The sequence below is a fragment of the Schistosoma mansoni genome (assembly GCF_000237925.1).
Source record: "Schistosoma mansoni, WGS project CABG00000000 data, chromosome 1 unplaced supercontig 0010, strain Puerto Rico, whole genome shotgun sequence".
In the NCBI taxonomy this organism is placed as follows: Eukaryota; Metazoa; Platyhelminthes; class Trematoda; order Strigeidida; family Schistosomatidae; genus Schistosoma; species Schistosoma mansoni.
The window spans coordinates 3,065,918-3,091,850 of NW_017385987.1; the positions used below are offsets into that span (position 1 = coordinate 3,065,918).

Here is a 25,933-nt window from a genome sequence, read left to right on the forward strand (position 1 = left end):
AGGCCAAAGGAGAAGAGGAAGACCAAAGAACACATTACGCCGAGAAACGGAAACAACATGAAACGAATGGAAAAAAATTGAATAGAACTAGAAATGAAGGCCCAGGACAGAGTGGGTTAGAGATTGCTAGTTGGTGGCCTGTTCCATTGGGAGTAACAGGCGTAAGTAAGTAAGTGTTTTATTCTGATGTCGAAACCGGCAAATTTTATTAGTTTTATCCTATCAAGTTTTCCAGCAAGGTGTTAGCGCAATCAAAATTTACTATTAGACCAAAGTTTGTAAGTTTTATATCAGGAATTCCAGCATAACGATAAGTTTTGTTTACAACATAATACTTGACCGAATTGGGGTTTCAATGTAAATGCGATTGTTTTATAAGTGATAATTTAGATCAGGAGTTTATGAAAGGAAAGTTAATCTTAACCTCTATTTCAAAATCATATTATCAGCCACTTGTTATGGATTTCCATTCGTTAACGAAAATCATGAAAGGTATATCATTAATTTATTCAGCAAGTGGTATTTTCAATACTAACGTACATCCATATTTATATGCAAATAAATGTTTCATTCAGAATTAATGATGATGTGAATATTCCCTAATAAAAATATTTCAGACTAAAGATTAAGCTACTTTTTAACAATCCCTTATAGTGCTACTGTTGACAATCGTGTTTCGTCACGCTACATCTGTGCTTTGCCTGTCATCTGGGCGATATGTGCCACAAAGGTTTCAATATTAATTATTAATTTGAAATTTTGAGAACAACTAAACAATCCTGGAAGTTTTGGTTGTTTAGACACATGGCAAAACACACTGCAAATATCCTGTACTATGATTTGCTTTCCATACGCTTCGTAAACAGAGTCTATTATAACAAAGACTGGAGCTACAGACATCAGTAAAGGGCGAATGCTCTTCATTTGATCTTCGGTCAGACGATTGAACGATGGACCAACCAATAGCTTCCCTAATTTATTACATATAGGATGTTTAGAGAAACGCCATGTAAATGAAGATATTGTTAACATCTGTCTATGTTCTTTCATGCTGCATTTAATATACAGACCATTCTGTTTACAATGACTGTCCCAGATAATAAATTGACAGAAAGTTTGATTCCCATATACCGTTCATTGTCTCGAAAATCTTCCTCTGTTGGAATCCAACGCCAACAAACATCTCTTGAGACATATTATCCGTCTAACTGTTTGATATCGTCATGTGAAATAACATTAATACAGTAACAAGATTTATGAAATGTTACTCCATTGAAGCTGACGGTATTGTATTAATCAGAAAGTAGGTTTTTCATCAGACGATTAGAACTACGTTTTTGATTTGTTTGAGGATAAGGGTGACAAGAGTACACCGAAATACAGTTTCATACCCTGCAAATTTATTTCCCACACAGTACACATCATTCGAATTTCAGTAATTTCGTTTTATTATGATTAGGCATTATCTTGTTTTACAGTGTTATATCTACTTGGATTATATTATTTGTGATAACTAAAATAAGTTTGGTGATTTCTAAGTCAAAAATCATAAGTTATATGTCAAAATTCACCCAGTTAGTTATAATATTTGAACTGTTTGGTTAAACTGATTTATAAATATATGAATAAATTTACACTTTAAACAGTTGTTACTTGTAACATAAAGTTAGGATTTACTGTAATAATATTCGAAATATAATAAATACTAAACATCTCACAAACAAAACGTAGGCTATGCAAGCTGAACGCACAATTCAGTAAGAAATATGTTTTAGTTTTATTAAATGAATGTACAATATATGATCACTTTTACGCATACTAACTTTAGAAATGTTAATTTTCATAAACAAGATATTATTACATAATAAGTGCTGTATTGACAGTGTGTTATGACAGTCCTAAGTTCGAATCACGTGAGGTGGAATCGTGGATGCGCACTGCTGAGGAGTCTCACAGTAGGACGAAACGGCCATCCAGTGCTTCCAGGTTTTCCTTGGTGGTCTAGCTTCAATTGACTTATGAATTCATTCATAAAAAAACAACAGAAATTGATGAATCAACCTAAGGTTGACAAATGGAACTATATAAAAATACTATAAAGCTACTGTTTTTAATAGAGTGTTAATTAAAATATGAAGACTGATTCATTAAATAATAGCTACCAAAGTCTCACATTTCTCGTTTCTTAATACGTATGCTTAAGGTCACTTTTCTTTGTGTAATGCACAATGTTATCTTATTCTTAACCTATTGCTTTAAATCTGTGGGTAAAATTATCTCAGAAATTACCGAGTTAAACCTCTTTCTATATATATAGTATCTTTACTATATTTCCCATTCCGTTTTTGTAGTTACTGTTATAGTGCAGTTAACATGGTGTTAACCATAAATTCGTTTTGTAAAAAAGATGAAATTTTAACCGGTTGTTTTGCCGTTAAATATTAACGATAAATACATTTGTTTAGGAAGTTGGCTTTTGAAACTGTAGTGTTAAGTTATGTACATATCGTAAAATTTTTGTTAAAGATATTTCTCATTATCTATTAAATGGTAGTTAGTGATGAATAATCACCATTTAGGTCATGAATTCAACTTGGATTTCATAACGTTTTTCTGTAACTTATAAGATGGAATACTTATCTATATAAGTGTAATTTAGCTCGATTAAACACTGAGCTGCTTTGAAATTTTTGTCGAAGAAAATTAGCTGACATTCACAAATACTCGTTCCATTCATGATATTGTAAACTATTTCATTGATATTTTTCGGTGTAACAAGCAGACAGCCAGGAAAAACGACCCATTTCTTTTGAATGTTGTGTGTCCTATTATATTAGGTTGCCTTACGATTATACTAGCAACAGTTTCAACCGAAGGATCATAAATTTATCATACATAGCCTAAATTTTATTTATTTCACTCTTTCAACGAGTTGTAATCCCAGTGGGGTTAGCTTTCCTAGCATTTGTTCAGAGGTATCTACTCAAATAAGTATAAAATTATTTATTGTTTGAAATACACATGGGGATTAATCGTTTTCTTGAAAGCCATTAAGAAATTTCTATCTAAGGTGGATTATGCTTAAAAGTTGAGAGTTGCATGTCTTATAGTTGATGTTTCGTTTATGATAATCTTCTGTATCAGATTTCCTATGTAGCCTGTCAATCATTTACTGTCGTGTAAGTCAGTTATGCTACACCATTAGGATCTAAATCTATCAATCTTATTAAGCTCAATAATCTAGCCCAGTTTTCGTGTCATACTCTTTAGTTAAGGTCTGTTGATTCTACCGAAATAGGTGGGTTCATAAGAAGCCAAGTTCTTCAACCAATGAATCACTGCTCCCCACGTTGATATTAATGTCCCACATTTTTTGTGGACTAATAGTTGTTTTAAAGATACTACATCGAAATTACATATTAAGGATATTATAGTATTGGTCATGCAAGGTTGTTTGCGGGGTTTGGTAGTTTTACATCTCAGTGTATCGAGGACTATGACTGTTGGATTAATATAACTTATCTTCATGATCGATTAACATAACGACCGAATTACTTTAAAAATTACCAATGGAAGTGATTTAGAAATATATCCACATTTGAAATATGCTATTTTTGTACGATTGCTGTTCTTCACTCACATAATAGCTTCTAGTGAATATGGAAGAAAAGCGATTTATTGTCCAGAAAAGATTCTTAAAACTAATGGGTTCATGTGACTCAGCATGTTGAAGGAAACGTAAAGTTAGGTAGATCCGGTAATTTAATAAAGGTGAGTGGAATTTACTCTTACAACCTATTTTTCTACACCATATATCTATCATAATATTTATGCAATGGGGACTTATTCACAATTACGGCTAATTATGCAGTGTTTTCTGTTACCTTTAAATATTGATAATTGGCATACCGATATATGTGGTATGATTACAGAATATTTTAAATAATTTCAATTATTGAATTGTGTTGATTTAAGGTTATGGCGACTCAACTGGGTCATTAACTGGAGAAAATGACTGTCTACTGGATAGTTTAACAGTTGTTCAATTTGTTTGTAAACGGTTTCCTTCAGCGCCGATTTTCTTTTGGGGTCATTCACTTGGTACTGGGTAAGAAGCATTTTTCGTGTTCACCATCAGCTGCTTGTAATGAAAGATTTTAATCTCGTATAAATTTTTTTTGCCATGCAGTAAAAAAATGATTGTGCATATCTCCTCACAAGTGGCCTGGCGCAGTTGAGGACGGATAGAGTCCACTATTCCTCTCGAAATACCTTTATTCTGCCCTGCCTTTGTAACCTTTTCCAAGGATCTTTTTCTTACTACCCTTATATTGTGGTGGCTTTTTCCGGTACTTCAAGGGTAAAAAGGATATTTGATGCTTTAGATAGTTTGGTGGATATTTAGTTTTGGTTATGACTTACGGGCCCGTCCAACATTACGTAATAAGACAACCAACCTTAATATCGATTTCTACGACTTTGTCCTTTAGCTAACCAGTGACATACCAACCAGCACTAGTAGCGTTGAGTCAACTCTAAATCCTGATTGGTCTTCGATACAATAGCTTCTCTTCTTTCTCTGTCCATTGAGTTCAGGGCACAGTAATCACTGTCCACTGTATGAATATTATAGTGTCAAACATAAGTAGTTTATATACAAGCAGATCAGACCGCACTACACAGTAAAATGAAAAATAACAATTATAAAAAATCAAGCCAAAAGCGCTTGTGATATAGGAGATTGTAAATAATAGATTGGGAATAAATCAAGAATAGTAAATCGTATAATAGTAGTTAATGGGTCAAACAAAAGCTTATGATGAAAGAAAGATAAATAACTATAATCTAGTTATATTTGATAATTGTACAATAAGAGTATATATATATTTATATATGATAGTTCATAAATAATTCCTGAAGTTACCATTCATCTATTATTCGCTCGGATATAAGTTTTCATCTAAGAAAGTTGGGAAATATGCATTTAAAACCAATAATTTGATTGGGTTCCTGGATTTCAGAACGAATAACACACAAACACATTTTAAACACTGGATACCATCCCTTATTATTTCTCCTTCGTCTTGTCGATTAGACCTCGAGGTCAGACGGTTGAAGGCGATTCTCTAAAAAACAAATGTCCCTTGACTTGGCCGTCTGAACTTTATGCTTTAAACAACCTTTGATGATTAATGACGAAGAAGAAGAGTAAAATTAACTAATGATGGTATTCATATAACACTTTGCTCGTTTATTTAGTGCTGTAATGAAGATAATAATTATGATAATATCTATTGTGAAAATAATGATTACCGAATTCATTTTAGTTTACAGGCATGATCAGCTTGATATAGATAGTAATATTAAATGTAGAGGATGGTTAACAACTTGACAGTCTGGGAAAATTTAACCTTTAAACCTATAGATGTAATAAAATAAAAATAATTTTTATAGTATACAGAGCATTATGTATATTTACCTTGCTACTTTATCTCAAATTGCAATTCTTATCGATTCGATTAAGTTCCATTTCAGTTTGAATCTAAAACAATAGTGCCAACTGTATAAAAGGCAAATGAATCTAACATTACGTTTACAGTCTAATAATTGCACAATTCGATGATAGATTTGTTTTGTGCATGTTTTCTATTGATAGGGTTGTCGGATGTCTTATGGATCATTTCAATAAAGAGCATGATTCTTTAGCAAATATTCGTCTTCCAAAAGGTATTATTCTTGATGCCCCATTTACATGCTTAACTGATGTGATACATCACAGAATATTTATGAAGGTAAATATACATTTCAATTGAAATTACCTTCATATTATTAACTAAGCATTGTGTATATTATTTCTGTGTAACTAAATAAATACTATGGTCTTTTCATATACTTTTACATTTATCTTTGAATATACAATAAGCACATGAGACGAAATCTGTATAATTCAGTTGGTCTAAAGAAAAAAAGACTGTGAGACATGCTTCATGATATTTATATCTTTTTCTTCTCGTCACATTGTTATCAATAGTAGTTAATAGAGGTATATTTTAATAATTATTAGAATTTGCTCACTTATAACAATTGATACTCACATGAAATACTCGTGATGAAGAATAAAAAGAACTATCAACGTGGAATTCATTACCAAATCAAACCATTCTGGTGAACATTTCGCTAAAATTCTTTCATATTTGTTCCTAGCTTTTTTTCAATGAGAAAATTAATAATTAGTTAAAAACACGAAGTTCAGCGAAGGGATCTCTTTTCAACGAATTCATTATCAAGCTATACAATCGTATATATGTGAAAATATTTTGTTAAAGTACTAATTCCGTGAGGAATTGTTCTTCAGTTCTGCTTTCATCTGTAGATTGTATTTGTCATATCTACACTTTACTGACTGACTTATATTTTCATCTTATTGGATGGTACTTGTTTAATTGTGATTAGTTAAATTGGGAGTCTAATTACAAAGTTATAATATAAATAAATTACAATAATGAAATATATAACTTCGTGGATCAGTTGAAGTTAGACATTCACACCGTTGGATGCCGGCTCAGTGGTCTATCGGTTAAGTGCTCCGGCGCGAAGCTGATAGGTCCTGGGTTCGAATCTCGCGGGTGCGGGACCGTGGATGCGCACTGCTGAGGAGTCCCATAATAGGACGAAACGGCCGTCCAGTGCTTCCAGGTTTTCGATGGTGGTCTAGCTTCAATTGACTCAGGATTTCAACTATGAAAATATATAATTATCAAATTAAGCAAAGATAATAATTTCAAAATTACATCGACTAATTATTAACTATTTTTTGCTTTACAATTATAATTTATTTTATTATTTATAGCCTTATCGATTAATGCCAATTTTACAAGGACGATTAGTATCTGCTATGAACAAAGTGAAATTATCATTTAATACCCAATCAAAGTAAGTCATTTAAAAATAATCCAAAATAAAATGATGAAACATTTCATTTTGACATCATTTTGTTTTTTTATTATTCAAATATTTGACAACTTGATTCAAGGTATTTTGTCTTGGTAACATATAGTTTATCATAACCAATATGATGTATTAGAGCAATATACTTCAAACTGTCTAAGCACATATCAACTATTTAAAGATAGTTATATGTTAAAGAACATAAAAGTCAATTAGATAACTGAAACAAGTGGAACTAATGGATTGTCACGCTGGAATACTTGGAATACTTTGTTGCTTAATTAAATTCCATGATGATGCAAGTTTTGTGAACAAATAATATCAAGCCTTGAAATGATTATTGTTCTATTATTGCTGATTTGAATATAATGAATTTTCTGAGTGAGCTTTTTTACTCATGCAGCATAAAATAATACACGTAGGTGCAGCTTCAAGATCAAAATGAAACTAAAGAAGCGCTGGACAACTAGAGAAACAGGATGACAAAGGTTCAATTATGGCATTCCTTCGAGATACTAACAAACTCAACGAATTCAAGATAACTGTAAACAACAAGTTCCAAGCCTTACAGGATCTACTGAAAGAAGAGGGAACTACTATGGTGGACGACTGAAAAGGGATCAAAATAGCTCTGAATTCAACATGTCAGGAGGTTCTGACCCGCAAGAAGTATTACCATAAAGAATGGGTCTCTGTGGAAGCCCTGATCAAGATTCAAGAAAGGAAGAAGGAGAACACGGCGATCAACAACAGCCAAGGCACAAACTGAATACACAGAAGCAAACAGGCAAGTGAAGAGGATCATTAGAGCCGACAAGCAGTAATATGTGGAAGACCCAGCAAAGATAGCGAAAAAGCTGCAATAGACGAAAGTATGAAACAACTATATGACACGACAAAGAAACTGACAGGGAAACATAGTAAACTAGAGAGACCAGTTTAGGACAAAGATGGCTATCCAATCACTGAAACCCAAGAACAGAGGAACGGATGGGTAGAACACTTTGAGGAACTCTTAGATAGACCAGCTTCATTGAATCCACCAGATATTCAAGCAGCACACACAGACCTTCCTATAGATGTCACTCTACATACGATCGAAGAAATCAGGATGACCAGTTTTCAGAAAAATGAGGAATGGGAAATCAGCAGGACCTGACAATATACCAGCTAAGGTACTGAAGTCAGAAATAGAAGTAACTACAAACATGCTCCATGTTCTCTTCAGGAATATTTGGGAGGAAGAACAAGTGCTGACAGACTGGAAAGAAGAATACCTCATCGAGATATCAAAGAAAGGAGATCTGAGGAAATGTGAGAACTGTAGAGGTATCATACTACTATTGGTATCAGGAAAGGTTTTCAACATAGTGTTGCTGAACCAGATGAATGATTCAGTAGACGTCCAGCTTCGAGATCAACAGGCCGGATTCCGTAAGGATCGGTCGTGCACAGACAGCTTGGACGCAACTAGACGATTTGGACTTCACAGGTGACCTAGCTCTTCTATCCCATACACACGAACAAATGCAAATTAAGACAACTAGTGTAGCAGAAGCCTGAGCATCAGTGGGACTCAACATATACTAGGGAAAAGGCAAGATCCTCAAACACAACACGGAGATGAAAAAGGAGGATCTAATGCAAACGTAAAGGTGAGGATTGGCAAAGCAAGAGCCACATTCCTACAGTTGAAGAAAATAAAACCTAAAACAACTGTCAATCAATATCAAAGTGAGAATCTTGAATACGAACGTCAAGACAGTTCTACTATATGGGGCTGAAACTTGGAGAACTACCACAACCATCATCAAGAACGTACAAGTATCTATAAACAATTGTCTACACAAGATACTCAATATCCGCTGACCGGATACCATCAGCAACAGCCTACTATGGGAGAGAACAAACCAGGTTCCACCTGAAGAGGGAATTAGGAAAAGACGTTGGAAGTGGACCAGACATGCATTAAGGAAATCACCAAACTGCATCAGGAGGCAAGTACTTACTTGGAATCCTAAAGGGAAACGGAAAGGAGGAAGACCAAATAACACACCTTCAGGAATTGGAAGCTGACACGAAAAGAATGAATAGCAACTGGAAAAAACTGTAAAGGATTGCACAGGACAGAGTTAGATGAAGAATGTTGGCGTTCCATACTCCTCCATCAGCGTTAACATGCGTAATTAGGTTGCAGCTTCGTGAGGAATAATAATTGCTGACACTTTATATCGTATGTTTAGAAGATCCTATATATTGTTGGTACAAACGAATGATTGTATTGTACTTGTTTTTGTATCATCCTTATACTATCTTACCAGAAAATAGCTAATTGGTGTACTAGTTAAAGTTAAATATGACCTACTTTCATTTTGGAAGTTTTTACAAGTTATATATATATATATATATATATATATATATATATATATATATATATATATATATAATTATTGACAATAGACTTACATTACTTTAATGAGCTGTTTTTTGTCTACATACACTTACTAAGTTTACAGTATCATAGTTTGACACAATTTAGCTTAGTATTTGTTGTAATTCATTTAAGGAAAGGCGTGTATCCAACTTTACAATAACTGATACATTGCTACTTGAAACCACGTCTTTCAATGCTTCTTTTAATAACATTAATGCCTTTTCATATATATTGAATGTTTCATTCATAAAATGTTACTTATTTAAATCGATAATTATAGAATAGTAAACATTTTAAGGCTTGAGATTATACGCTCACGAAACTTACATCATCATGGAAGGAAATTAAGTGACATAGTATTTCAAGCTTAGCATAATCAGTTAGTTTTTTCCATGTTCTTGCATTACTCTTGATTCTATAAACTCATTTGATAAGTAAATATCATGTTAAAACTATCTATAATATTTGACAATATGTATTTAAAATAGATTACACAAATAATTGATCTATTTTATTGATTATACCATGACTTCATTTCATTGTTTCTCTAATCTTCCGTTAGAGCACAAGGGAATTCAGTGTTTTGAGGGATCTATGTATGTATGGAAATAATAGAGTGGACCTATATTCTAACAACGACTAGTCACTTTAAATTTATTTAGTATTGTTTGTTTGAATCTTCCCATTGATGTTTAGGACTGCAACTGGTCAGTCTCTTATTGGCATTTGTGCATACTGTGCGTATTGCCTCGATATAACCTTAATTCACAAGCATTGTAAGCAAAGATGGATAGTGGCAAACAGTGGAATCCAGGATGCGCGATACGACCTATTTGGGACTCGACAGCTGAACGGACCTGCATCTCAGAGGTGAGGCACACTCGGAGACTCGAACCCAGTACCTTTCATTTCAAACGCCATCGCGTTATCCACTCGGCCACTGATTCCTGATAGCCACTTGCTTGTGCAATGGGGTGAAGTTTAACGCAATGGAGTTTGAAGTGAAAGGTACTGGGTTCGAGTCCCAGAGTGAACATCAACTCTGAGATGCAGGTACGTTCAGCTGACGAGTCCCAAATAGGACGAAACGCGCGTTCTGGATTCTACGGCTAGCCACAATCTATCTTTGCTTACAACTATTCACTTTATTTATTATTCTTACTTACTTACGCCTGTTACCCCTCGTCGAGGAGCATAGGCCGCTCACCAGCATTCTCCATCCAACTCTGTCCTGAGCCTTCCTTTCTAGTTCTTTCCAATTGCTATTCATCCTTTTCATATCTGCTTCTATTTCCCGACGTAATGTATTCCTTGGTCTTCCTCTTTTCCGCTTCCCCTCCGGATTCCAAGTTAGGGATTGAGTCGTGATGCACATTGGTGATTTGCTTAATGTATGTCCTATCCACTTCCAACGTCTTTTCCTAATTTCCTCTTCAGCTGGAAGCTGGTTTGTCCTCTCCCATAAAACGCTGTTGCTGATAGTATCCGGCTAATGGATGTTGAGTATTTTGCGTAGACAACTGTTTATAAATACTTGTACCTTCCTGATGATGGCCGTAGTAGTTCTCCACGTTTCAGCTCCATACAGTACGACTGACTGTCTTGACGTTCGTATTAAAGATTCTGACCTTGAAATTGGTTGAGAGTTGTTTTGAGTTCCATATGTTCTTCAATTGTAGAAATGCTGCCCTTGCTTTGCCAATCCTCGCCTTTACATCTGCATCCGATCCTCCTTGTTTATCAACGATGCTTCCCAGGTACTTGAATGTTTCCACCTCTTCCAGAGTTTCGCCATCAAGTGTGATTGGGTTGGTGTTCTCCGTGTTGCATTTGAGAATCTTGCTTTTTCCTTTGTGAATGTGGAGGCCTATCGATGCGGAGGCTGCTGCTACATTTGCTGTCTTCATCTGCATTTGTTCGTGTGTATGAGAGAGGAGGGCTAGGTCATCTGCGAAGTCCAAATCATCTAATTGATTCTGAGATGTCCATTGTATCCCGTATTTCCTTTCAGATGTCGAATTCTTCATAATCCAATCAATCACTAGAAGGAAGAGGAATGGGGAGAGTAGACAGCCTTGTCTGACTCCGGTCCTTACTGGAAATGCATCTGTCAGCTGTCCTCCATGCATGACTTTGCACTGTAGTCCATCGTATGAGTTTTGGATAATGTTGACAATCTTTTCAGGAACTCCATAGTGTCGAAGAAGTTTCCATAATGTTCTCCTGTCCACGCTGTCAAACGCCTTCTCATAGTCAATGAAGTTGACGTATAGTGATGAGTTCCACTCAACTGATTGTTCAACGATGATCCGTAGTGTCGCAATCTGGTCTGTGCACGACCGATCCTTACGGAATCCAGCCTGATGATCCCTAAGTTCGGCGTCTACTGCGTCTTTCATCCGATTCAGCAGCACTCTGTTGAAAACTTTCCCTGGTACTGATAACAAACTCATGCCTCTGTAGTTCTCACATTGGCTCAGATCTCCTTTCTTTGGTATCTTGATGAGATATCCTTCTTTCTAGTCCATTGGCACTTGCTCCTCTCCCCAAATCTTCTTGAATAGAAGGTGAAGCATATTTGCAGTTAATTCAATGTCTGACTTCAGTGCTTCTGCTGGTATATTGTCAGGTCCTGCCGCCTTCCCACTTTTGATTTGTCTGATGGCCATCTTTGACTTCTTCGATCGCTGGTGGAGTGACACCTATTGGAAGGTCAGTGTGGGCTGCTTCGATGTTCGGTGGATTCAATGGGGCTGGTCTATTCAGCAGTTCCTCGAAGTATTCTGCCCATCTTTTCCTCTGTTCTTGAATCTCAGTGATTGTCTTTCCTTCTTTGTCCTTGACTGGTCTCTCTGGTTTGCTATATCTTCCTGCCAATTTCTTCGTTGTATCATATAGTTGTCTCATATTCCCTTCTCTTGCAGCTTTTTCCGCCGTCGTTGCTAGTTCTCCCATGTATTTCTGCTTGTCGGCTTTAATGCTTTTCTTCACTTCCCTGTTTGCTTCTGCGTAGTCTGCTTATGCTTTGACTTTCTCTGCTCGTGTTCGGCTGTTGTTAATTGCTAGTTTCTTGTTCTTCCTTTCTTGAATTTTGTCCAGGGTTCCCATAGAGATCCATTCCTTGTGATGATGCTTCTTAAGACCAAGAACCTCCTGACACGTTGAAGTTAGTGCTTCTTTTATCCCTCTCCAGTTGTCCTCCAAAGTAGTTTCTTGTTCATTCAGTAGATCCTGTAGAGCTTGGAACCTGTTGTTGAGAGTTATCTTGAATTCGTGGAGCTTGTCAATATCTCGAAGGAAGGTTGTATTGAACCTTTGTAGTGCTGTTTGTTCAGTTGTCCAGTGTTTCTTTAGCTTCAGTCTCATCTTGGCCACAACCAGGTGGTGATTTGAAGCTATGTCAGCTTCTCTCCGGATTCTCACATCTTCCATTGATCTTCGGAATTTTTTGTTGATACAGATGTGGTCAATCTGGTTCTCTGTGGTGTGGTCCTGTGAGATCCATGTAGCTTTGTGTATGCGCTTGTGTGGGAATATTTTGCCACCTATAACCAGTTTGTTGAATGCACATAGATTTGCAAGTCTCTCCCCATTTTCATTTCTCTCTCCTAGTCCATGTCGTCCAATTATATCTTCATATCCTGTGTTGTCCACTCCAACTTTAGCATTTAGATCTCCCATCAGGATGGTCAGGTCCTTTCGTGAGCACTTTGCTATAATTGATTGCAGCCTTTCATAGAACTGATCTTTATCATCGTCGTTGCTATCATTGGTGGGTACATAACATTGGATAACGTTCATTGTGATCCCTTGCTTCTTTGTTCTGAATGATGCTTTGATTATCCTGGGTTCATGAGATTCCCATCCTACAAGTGCATTTCGTGCTTCTTTCGACAGCATTAGAGCAACTCCCTGAGTGTGTGGAGCATTTTCCCCTTCGTGACCGGAGTACAGCAGCATCTCTCCTGTACCTAGCCTTTGTTGTCCAGTTTGTGTCCAATGGGTTTCGCTGATTCCGAGTACTGCCAAGTTGTATCTCCTCATTTCCATTGCTATTTGGCTGGTCTTTCCTGTCTCCCACATTGTCCGGACGTTCCATGTACCTATAAAAAGTGTTGCTCTGGTTGTTAGAAGGTGCATCGGTCTCGTGACTTCCGAAGAATTTCGGCTTTCATCATGAGACGTCATAATTCTTCCTTCAACTCCCAGGGCAGAGTTTAAATGGTTTGAATTATTTTTTCTGGTTAGCGTTTTTTTAGCGAGTTAGCTTTTCTACGGGATGGGGTCGCTAACCCCATGCCCAACCCTCCTCCTTTACCCGGGCTTGGGGCCGGCAGTAACTCTAGAAGAGCTACAGGCGGAGTTATTATTCTTACTACTGATAAATAAATAAATATGTATATGCTATATAGAATCTTGAATTGTCTTTCAAACATACGATTGATCAAGACTAATATTTTAAAAACAAGTGATCTTGACTTATGGTTTTAAAACTAATTTTCGTTTACAATTATTACTGGTTACTTCTGTTCACTATGTATATCAATGCTTTAAAAATGAACTGTGTGATATATTATTTAGTAAAATAATCTTCTTTCCTTTTTATTATTACTATTCGTTTGTTTATTATTGGCTTCTAAGTAGAATGAGAAATTGATCGATTAGAATTCTCATTATAAATTAAATTTGTTTTCATATCATGTCGCTAAAATTATAAAAGAAAAAGAAATTAAATTTGTTCAAATCGGTAATTTTCGAGGTCATATAATTTTTTTTTCTCAGTAGAATACAATGCATATTTTGATACTGCTCATATATTTCATAGATTGTATTTTACCTTGGTAGCATTGTTCATAGCGTGATTACTTAATTCCAGGTCTAAATAAGCGTAATATCAATGAACTAAAGTTAAATAACGATAATTTACTCAAATAAAAAAACAATAGAAAAGTTTAATTTACGTTAAGTCGATTTAACAATTCATAAGTTTATCTCAATTTATGATAGTAAACAAAGACATTATAGTGACGTGATTTATGATTTGGAAAAGTACACAAACACATTCATTTGTATTGTATTGTTTTCTAACCTATACTCTTTCTTTTATTTCGTTAATCAAGAAAGGCTTGAATCACGAGAAAGTAAGATCAAACAAAAGCATGATTGAGTTCGAACCAGCAAGTAATAACACTAATCCCTTCACATTACGTCATCGTGTATTCACCCTTGTGTCATAGTTGTGTGTGGTCAAATATACAGTGATAATTTGGGAAGAAGTAGTAGAAAGAATAATGCAACATGCGAAAAATAAAGAGTTACTGCATTAATCTAGATGGATTCATAATTAGAATAAATTATTTTTGCATATACTAATGAGGCTTGAGTTTCTTAAAGATTAAGGTTTCCGTCCTTGATAACTTTCGTACAAATTCTTGAGAGTTGTGTTAAAGTACGACCTCATAACCTGTTTCAATAATGTATTTTGCTATCGACTAGTATTATTTTATTCGCGTATTTGTCGGAGCATTTAGTGATAACTGGTTGTGAAGTCATATAGGTACAAGTTCAATCACCCCTGATTACATCGTCCAGTTACTGCTCCCAACGTATATGTTTTAACGCACGCATATGGATTTATAAATCTGGTGGGTTGTGATGTAATTATTTATGAGATCTTGAGGCTTATGTGTAATAATAGGTTTAGTTTTCCGAATGACAATCAATACATCGGCACAATATGATTTTACGTAAATGGTTTCATATTCCTTTATATTGTTTACTGGTGTTTGGTATATGTATACTTTCGAAATTCTGCAAAAGTTGTGAAATATTTTGTTTATTTACTTTTATTTACAAAATAAGCATTTATTTTTTGCGTCAGATTCGGTTCAACTAGGTAAATATAATTTACTCACTATTACAAAATTATTAGAATACTTAGTAATTACAACACTCGACTTGCAACTAATTAAATTGCAGGTCCAAATTTCAGTTTGAACAATCGTATACTGCCGTTAAACCTTATACTATAAACGTTTAAACTCGAAACTGAGTACTCTAATCTGTACTGCGTTGTTGAGTCACATTCAATTTCAGATTTGGTAAAGTTGTAATTTGTTAGTATAGAATCGAATTTTTCACTGTACGTACTTATTATTTCGAGATATGTCTTCAGTAAATCATTAATTGAAAGAATTCGCACGTGAATTCTCTTTCATTCTATAATTAAAACATTAAATCATGGTTTGTAGAAAATCACCAAACCATTGTCGTTGATTTTTGTGAGACCGCTTTATTTATTTATTTGAACTCATAAATATTGGTACAAAGGGGCACCGAATACATATGCGCCGTACAAATATCACTTGATTTGTGTGCCGGCTGTGATACTGCCTGGGTGCCCATACCGAAGTAGGTGGTTTTCTTAGGGGGCCACACCCGAAGCTTTCGACCTAAAGGTCTGATCCACAAGGTACTGAAGCTACGTCAGGAGACGCAGTCCCAAGGTAGCTGGTGATTAATAGTTGGTTCATACGCCATTTGTTCTCTCAGGATCCTGGAGTCCATGTGCACCATTGGTTTGGAGTTAGGGTTTTCCAACTCCCCTCTTCGAACACTGCAGTAAAACAATAAATTAGTTTAGATGTGATCAATCAGTGATCGGGGAGTCAAAAGTATCACTATGGTTTAAGCATATTGTTGTAAAGAAAATGGTCATAGATGGAAGTGTGTATGGTTATTGGATGACCATCATACGCGGCTGCAAGCAAAACTATACGAAACTTCATATTAACTATTAAATAAAACTTGATAGCTTTCATTTCTGACATATATTTATCATAACATATATGACTGAAAGTTTTATGTTTTATATTTTCTAGCCTAATAAATTGTCCCATTCCAATAATCATATTACACGCTGAAGATGATGCTGTTGTACCATTCACTTTAGGAAAAAAAGTAATTATTATAACAATTACATTTGATAAATTACCTAGCGAATTCATATTTATTTGTTGATTTTTGGAAAAAAAAATTATGTTGAATAATTACACTGGGTTTTGATTGTGTTTACTCGAGTGTTGCTAGACACTCAATGTATGTATTTTTTTGTTGAAATCATTCATTAACGAAATTTGTTAGTTCTCATTTTGAGGTTTGATGAAAGATATAAATTAAGGAAGAGTTGAATTATGATCGAAGGTTTCATGACTCCAAGTTATTGGTTCTTTTGTCATCATGAAAAGTTTTCATCAGTTTTTCTTATAATTGTAGAGTATGAATCTCGTTTGTTATATCTAAGCTTTTATCTGTCATTATAATTCACGAATTGAAGAAATCTCTCAAAAACAGTATGTATAAGAAATAGGTTAAATTCCACCTAAGATCTGATTGTAATGCTTTAATTATGATTCAGTAAAAAAATAATGTAGTTAACAGTATTGATATTATGCCATTTATAATATAAACATTTCACACTATATTGTATGAAAAAAATATGTTAGACAAAGTTGAAATTTAATATTGTAAATAGAAAAAAAAAGTGAGAAAAATCGTCTGATCAATAAGTAAATAAATACAGTAATAAATAAATCATCTAATTAAATCAATACTACAATCAAGACGAGCTTTTTCTATCAGTAAGGTTTACTTTTATATGTGCAAAGAATCTAATAGAAAACTACGGAAGGAATAACCTCAGCTTCAGTTCTGAGCTATGTCTGATAACATCTCATACCATTGAGATTGACGATCTCTTGGATTAAAATTGGAAAGTTGTAACAGGCCAATAGATGCTAGTCCTATATAACTTTCTTTCCATGGTTTCATGTCATTAATTGACTATCTTCAGGTCTTTTTTGATCATTCCTGGTGTCAGCACATAATGCATTAACATTTTGGTAGCAAGATTATTCTACTCCCCACCAGATAAACCTTTCATATACACAAATCCATCGTGAACACTAAAAATTCATTTCTATCCTTTCATATTTGCATAAACATCTGTCTTTTGTAAAGCCAGAGGTAGTGTTTTCCGTGAACAGACGATTAACACTTCGTCATTTGACTACATTTCATGAGTGCAAGAGAACTCTTTACACCTTCGACTTTACCAAGGCATTTTCAGACATTTAAAATAACTACTACTGGTGACATCAGGTAAACATTGTTTCAAGAATCTGTGGAATAAAAGTCAAGTCACTAAACGAAAGCGACGTCTCTGTTGCCATATTCACCTGAGTTTCCAAGGCTAAATGTCTTGAAAGTTTTGTTAATTATCTTTATCACAACAATTCTTTATTGATATTGATCTGCATCTTTCTGTGTTGAACTATCATTTTTATGAATAATAACAAATAATTACAGCTTGCTGAAATTCTTTCAACTAATGGTACTTCAGTATTCTTCAAGCCGTACGAAGGTAAACTCGGTTACCGACATAATTTTATTCACACAGCACCAGATCTTCCGGATATTATTACGTAAGTACTTTAGTGAATTAAAACTCAGGTAGGAACAACTAATTTTTTATTTAGTACAAAATAACAATTCTTTCTTAAAATGTGGAAAACATACATACATACATACATACATGCATACATACATGCATACATACATACATACATACATACACACATACACACACACATACATACATAATGTCTGTCAACATAAGTAGCATTCACCACTGTGCTAGCGTTTTTTAATATATTTGACCTGGAACAACTTGAATTAAGACATTGAGTAAAGCATGTTTGATATATGAAATAACACCATTTGATCAGTTCATTTAACACGTATCTTAACAGAATTAATTTCTTTTGCTGATAACTGAAGAGTTTGATTCTCAAAATGAAGTTGCATATGAGTTCATTGTTAACATGAGAATAAGCAACGCAATAAACTAATAACTTATGCACACACATAATATTTTAGTCAAGGAATAATGACAGTACTGAATTTTGCAAGGAATATTTGACAGCTAAAAGAATTTATAAAACACATAAAACTGAAAACACTGACGATCCCTGCCAACTTCCAAAAAATACATGTTAATGTCAACGTAAATATATTGCTGCAAGCTGTAAACAGAAGTAAAATTTCGGATTTAAAATGATGTATTTTTCTTAGCACTGTCAAGTAAAGTTAGCTGTAGGCGGTTGTAATTATTGAATGAACTAGTGAGATATCTAGTTCATCTACCGACAACATGTTTCAGATGAATTATCATTAGTTACAGTGAAGGGTTTAAGTACTTTGAATTAGGGAAGCCACATTTTTGGGCGCTTGATTTAATAACTTGAATGTAATCTTATCACATTCGATTTCAAACGTAAAACGCAGTTATTGTCCGTTTAGTATAATACTCACGCATTTTCAACTCGGAAATCGTATATATTGTTTCATAGTAATCTAGCTAGTTCATTGACGGAGATGTAATTCTCCGTAGTTTATGCCTCATATATCAATTGTACGATTGAAAAAGCGAAAATGTTTTTCCTAAAAGGTAAACTGTACACATTTCGTTTGAACTTCAGTCGTTAATTACATTTAGACTTTGGGAAATTCCCAATAACCTTTCAAAATAACTACGGTTTGTGTAAATCATGGTATACAGCTTTCCACTATCTAACAACTACTTTCTAACTGAATAGTGTTCTTACCAGCTTATACTGAGATCTGTTAGGTTTGTTTCAAAAATTTCGAAAATCACATCACAACATTAGAACTCACAATCAGTAAGTTTAAATGAACTCAAGATTACATTTCAAACGTTCCCCGAGTCCCAACTGGGAAGACTTTTTATTTAAATCATTTGCTTAGGAAGTGTACTAGCGACTATTTGCTTTTGAAAAACATCAGTTGAAGTCCCAAACTAAGAGATTCTATTCCTTGGAATATAATATTTCATAATTGCTCTGTCCCAACTCCTACTTTATTTGATCTCATTGAAAAGTGTGTAGCTAATTTCATCAACTGTTATAAAGGATACACTTTATAAACATTCTGTAATTCACACCTCATCGTCAAGCGTAGGTTATGTGTGAAGTTTTGAACATAAATGACTTTACAGTATTGCTAGTGTGTGAGTGAATCACTGAATAAGTAATGTTAGAGGTGGACACAATAGTCTAGACAGTCTAAACAATCGCTACTGGATTTGTGAAGTTGAGCTAACTCAGTTAAAAATGATCGTACATTTTTGAAATGCTTTTTAATTTTCTGCATTGTTTCTACCCGGAGTAATGGTTATATTAAAAAAAATGTTTGACACAAGACTTATTACAATATGATATTAATGATTTCAGTTATCTTTCGAATAACATCTATTTATGTATTTTAAAACAAACATTTTTCTACTAGAATATTTCTCTTCTTTATTAAATGATCCTTTAGAAAATTTTCTCTTTGATCTTATTCCCTAATATTAGATCATTTGTTCAATCTACACTATCAGGAAGTTTAAATGCATTGGAAGATTTAATAATTTGAGTTTGATGATATAGAAAAGATAGCTAAACATCTGATTATATATATATATTCTATTTTCAATCTCTATGTTTATATACTATCAGCTGATCTGGTTTTGTGACAAACAAATCATATCGTTTTAATTCTATTAAATTATACATCATTTTACAAATTGTTTCTGTTGTGTTCTATTTTTTACTAAACTTATATTAATATTGGCTTATTTTATAAAATTCTTTTTTACCATGGACTCAACATTATACATTGTATCATTATTTTTTCTGTCTGTCAGATTTTCTATTTATTTTTTATGTCATTATAGTTCTTTATTTGTTATTTTTATTATCATTCAGGGAAATTGTGCCGTACATTATCATTTCTTTTGTTCACTTATTTTCTTTTCCATTAAAATTAACATTCTCAAATATATTATATGCAAATTAGATTTATGTTAATATACAACATTGTGTTTTAAATTTCAGTCAGTCAGTCAGCTACAACGTAGAACCAGGCACATTTATGCATCGGTCCAAGTTGTCATACCTCGTTAGCACAACAAGATGAACACCGAATTCATAGAAGTAGTTAGTTTAGTGGTGGTAATATATAAAAGATAGGTTGTATATAAGGATATAGTATAGGAAGGAAGAAAGTTATGAAGCAATTTTAATCTCAAGGTTTAAGGGAAGATAAAGAGTGTATACACCTACGCCATTGTGATCGATTCTGAGCCATGTCACCTAGAGTCTCCAACCATTGGTTACGATAGTCACGTGGATCCCAACCCGGTAGGGGTTTATTATAATATAGGAAATATATGAAAAGTTGTTAAAATGAATATAGTCCTACCTAAGTAAATATTGTTTTAGTACCACTGATTAGCACATAATTAATTGATTATCTGTTTTTAGTTTTGAGCAGAACCATTTTATCTGAATACTGTAAATAAGCTATAATAAGTGACTTTAATTAACTCATTTATATCAAAAAGGTGTCGTTCAACGACTAGTGTCTGATACTTTGAAGATGTTCAAATGACATTAGGAATAATATAAGAGAATATGCTTGACCAAGTGTTATTCAGCTGTCAGCCTCCATGTTGGTTGATCAGAAAAATCATTCAGGCGAGAGAACTTTGCAGAAGTCAACCCAATGAACTGTTAAGAATAGTTTTTTACTAAAGTTGTGCTGTATATTTATATTTGGATTAGTGACTCAGTACTATTATTTACATATTGTTTTTCCTTTCGAGCGCTAACTAATCATATTATTATTAGCATATTGGGATAATTTGATATTGTATTTGCGCGATTACTTCCAGACTACCAAATCAACGGCGATTCTGGTAGCTCTTGGTTACATCAAAATATAAGTTGGCTACCCCAAACATTTTGAAACTTAAACTAGATGAACTGGAGTGTGTAGCTGTCATGAAATCCAGTTTGACTTCTAAAACGGTAAAATGTTTCATAGTGTATTTAAGCGAATGCCATTGTTTTTCAACTCTACCTCAAACGTCTTCCTCGAGCTTAATTCAAAAATACAACTAAAGCTATGTATGCGTAAGTGCAAAGCACAACCATTCCGTTAGTAAATCATAACTGTGGTGCAAATTACACATTTGATGATAAATGAGAGTCAATATTAAGATAACAAGTATAGTAGTGGACTTTTTCAAGCATTATAAAAACACGCACAAAATACCAAAACATATTTCAATAATTGAAGTAGGTCAAAACGAGGTGTAAATTTTATTGAAAGTCATTTAAAGGATGTCTGTGTAGAGAATCAGTTTATGTTTATAAGCTTTAACCTAATGTGAATGTTAAAACATATAATTTATCACGGTGTCCTTATGACCTTTATCGATTCTATATTACATTTGTTACTGTATTGTCATTTCCTTCTTATCAATTGCATAATACGCAACACAATTATCAAACTGCCTTGACTGATGTGATGTTTTACGTATATGCATATAAATATTACAATATATTAGGGTTACTAGGTATCAATACCAAGGTTGCATACACTTGATAGTTTCAAATAAATTGAACATTGAGTAGGGAGTTAGTAGAAAATATATTCTTGTTTTAACCCAAATAGCAGAGAAATTGTAATTTAGCGTTTCGTGACTTAATGTAAACCACCTTTCCAGAGTAAACAAATAAACGACATCAAGTTAAATAGTACTATTTCAACTTATGTTAATTTAATTGGGTTATTTATTTACTCTGAGGAATTGCCTTACATTAAGTCACGAAACGTCAGAAATACAAATTTTCTCATGTGGATATAATAAAAGTATATTTATTATATTAGAGTAACGTCTGAAGGTTTAGTTTAAAATAATTGTTTGTTTATATTCCGTGTTCTTATTCATGCGATATAAATGCTTACATTTTCAACTGTCGTGACATTTTCGGGGTCAGATGAGATGGACCCTAGCTTCATTATATGAAATAAATAATAGTCCATTATTTGATCTGTAAATAATAAAATAGATCCAAATTCAAAGTCACGAAAAATGTGTTGATTTTAGTCATTATGCTTCACTTTGAGAGAAAATCAACAAGAAATTGAAAGAAAAATACTGAATCTTCTCGGACAAATGAATATTGAATAGTTAAGTGTTAATGAATTAATAAAATTCCAGTATTGAATGGCTATGCGACACTAGTTGGTTTTGAAATATATCAGTTAGCGTATGTAAATTATATATGGCGGGCCCTATCTAGTAACTTTATACTTACATAAATCTTCACAATCAGAGCCTTTAAAAAATTGATTTCTGTCTGACATTTAACTAAAATGAAAGTAACATGTTTATGTAGGTGGTATGACGGTAATACTAGCAACTGGTCACAAGTACCTAAGTTTGTGAATATATAAAACCAGAATAAATTATTTACGTTCCACACTTAAAATTTCACATTTAGCTTCATCTTTGGTAACCCGATATTTTAATCCCTACTAAACAATTTTCTAAAAATACCTTTAGTCAAGTATAACCTTACTATACTATATGGTACACCTAATGATATACGGTTCGTTCTTTTTGTCCAATCTTCATAGAAATTATTTAACTCAAAACTAATTATAATATTATACAGTTTTTTTGATAAACTTTTGTGATTACATCATTACTTTCCTCACCCTACATTATCTGTATTTATTCTAATTATTAGTCCCACAATTTCAATAGGCCTATGAACTAATGCAAATTAACATTACGCGTTCGTCATTTCAACATTAATCAGTCTATATATATATATATATATATATATATATATATATATATATATATATATATATATATATATTATCAATGATATCATTATTTCAGTTGACCTGTCAACCGATTTATGTATACATTTCGCACTAGAACTTCCAACAAACAATGACAAATTACTTTATTCCGCCGACAATCTTTAACTTTAATTTCAAGTATTATAAGTGACTTAAATTTAATTGTCTCTTTTGGAACATTCATTTAGATTTATAACTCTAGAATCAGTTGATAAATAATTGTAAAGAATATTCTTCATTCATATAACTATGCTTTTAATATGATGGGAATATCTCAATGATTAAAACAATTAACAATGTTAACTATATTAGTGGAAAGTTACTCTGTTACAATGTTCAGATTACAAAAGAGTTTAAAATTCCTTCAGAAATATTTCAAAAATATTGTTTAAGTTAAAGAGTAGAACAGATTGAATGATTCATAACTGAATCGAATGTATTTCTGGTTACAAAGTAAGCATACTAAAAAGTATAAATTGTATTTTCAGTGAACACTCAACAACATACTGGTTGTCCTGTATCTAAACAACACATTATCAAAATGTTAATATTAATTTAGATTTTATAGATAACCAATTTTACGACCAGTTGGATTTCGTTTATAAACACTCACTAAGAGATTCTGATCTGTTGTATAATTTAGACATGTGAACTAATTAATCAATAATATGTTATTATCTATCACGTATCATTGTAAATATAATTTTGAAACTATTTATTTAGTGAATTACAATGATGTTGTTTGTAATGCATGTTTATTTACATTGTGTAACTTTGTTTATTTAATAGTACTATACTAAATGTGTTATTTTTACTTTTTGGACATGAATGGAGTTTTAATTTGAAATTGTACACCATTAAACTACAATTTTTTTGTAGTATCGGTTATCACGCATATGATTTAAAGAAAAATAATGTAAAAATGAAAGTTGCATGAAAAAAAACATTTTTTTAGAGCTGAAATAGGGATAGATAGACTTGAGTTATCATTTTTAAATAATAAAGATGAACGTGTCAAAATAATAATCCAGGAACCAAGTATAACCCGGGGGAAAAAACGACTGAAGAGCATATTTTTCTTGTGAATATCAAACTATTATAATTGGTCCTAGCGAGAGTGTTAAAATTATTTTACCAGAATGATAAAGGACTTATTGTAGTGAACAAGAAGACGAGTGAGGACAATCGAATGTATTTCAAAACAACATTACAGAATATCTCATTAAAATATGAGAACCATATAGTGAACAGTTAATTTGCAAAATAACAATCAATTGTCTCAATTTGACTGTTCCTTCTGCTAATATCCGTCCATAGTCTCCGATTATAATTGTTCATGCATTTTCGTACCAATGGCGTGCCGTTCTCGTTCTCTCCTTACCGATCTTCTACTGAAATACATTCAATGCCCGACCATCACCAAATACTACATATGTGGATATCAGTAACCCACACCACATTATAACTGGTCCTTTTCAATACAATTTAGTTCTTACAAATGTAATCCAAACGATATAAACTTATTAGAGATTATAAGCATTCCGTTTACAAATTAACGTAAGGTAGTTTCAACATTAATTTTCTAACTTTCATCTTTGTAGATATATTATGAAAATCCGTATATATGGGAAACATCTCAGTGATTCATTGACTCTTTATTTGTGTGTCATCTATGCTGATAATGTTAAGCTTGTTTAATTAAATTTTATCTCATTAATAATATGGGTGATTTAATTCATCCTAAATACAAAATCTGATGAATACCCTTTCATTTTACAAAATGTTTGGTAGTGTACTAAAATGAGATTCAATCAATTATATTAAACTGAGTATTTCACTTTCATGTGAATTATAATCCATTTGAGTCTATCTGTCTTGTGAGATGTTTTCTTTTCCTTATTCATATCACATTCATAACATGTGATTAGAATTGCTGAAATTCAAGTCTTTGTATAGAATTAAAATTATTTCAGGCCATAATTACAAAGAATAAGGTATATTTATACATAAATGGAGTGAGAGAAAAGAGTTCATGGTGTTTTTTTTGTCAAGTAGCTAAGCCCCACGCTTAAAATCGAATATAAGATGTAAAAACAGGTAAACTTGTAGTATCAGTCTATATGTTAAGCCCATATACTTTATTCTAGCTACTGGCCAAGCCAATTCGCCTATCCATTATGAGTCACATTTTGATCTTGTTAATTATTCGCTTATTAACCTTGACTACTTTTTTATATGAGCGTATATGTATGCACACTTCGTATCTTATTCATCATATGTCTGTCATTCATTTTTGTCTGATTATAAATATTGAGTAATGCTTGCTCATAACGAGTTGGCTTCCCCCGCCATCCCCACTATGCATCATCTTTGCTTCGCTCGCTTACATTTGCTAATGTGCTTACAGCTTTCTGGTCTGCATCATTCATCAATAAAAATGTAGTTGCCGCTTCCTTTTGCCTTCTGATTTTATACACCGTTAAGATTGGTATAGTAACGGTTATCGAAATGAACTATTATTGAAGCACGGCACTACAAACTAACTCAAAATTCACCCCGTAATATTAACAATGGAATAATTCAATCTGTTACTGATAATGATGTATACATTATAACCATTGGACAAGTTAGTGGGTATATGGAATCAGGAGTTTTTTTAAGTAACGCGTTGCCATTTGTAGTAGTCGTCAGTGGGTTCGAATCCGAATGTGAACTTTTCAGTTTGAGGTATGGAGTTTAGAACAACATATATAAGCGAACAATATTGTT

The 25,933-nt window shown here is 33.2% G+C and overlaps 1 protein-coding gene across 1 annotated transcript in view; it reads left to right on the forward strand.

Moving 5' to 3' along the window:
• Smp_010280 (unnamed protein product) overlaps positions 1-19,876 on the forward strand; it is a gene marked incomplete at both ends in the record, with an annotated part of 28,248 nt that extends 8,372 nt beyond the window's left edge. Inside the window, 6 exons of the mRNA XM_018792023.1 lie at positions 3,976-4,108; positions 5,657-5,792; positions 6,851-6,933; positions 16,264-16,342; positions 17,750-17,865; positions 19,816-19,876. Coding sequence (XP_018644925.1) covers positions 3,976-4,108; positions 5,657-5,792; positions 6,851-6,933; positions 16,264-16,342; positions 17,750-17,865; positions 19,816-19,876 — 608 coding nt within the window. The remainder of the gene's footprint in view (positions 1-3,975; positions 4,109-5,656; positions 5,793-6,850; positions 6,934-16,263; positions 16,343-17,749; positions 17,866-19,815) is intronic.
• Positions 19,877-25,933: the final 6,057 nt, after the last annotated feature.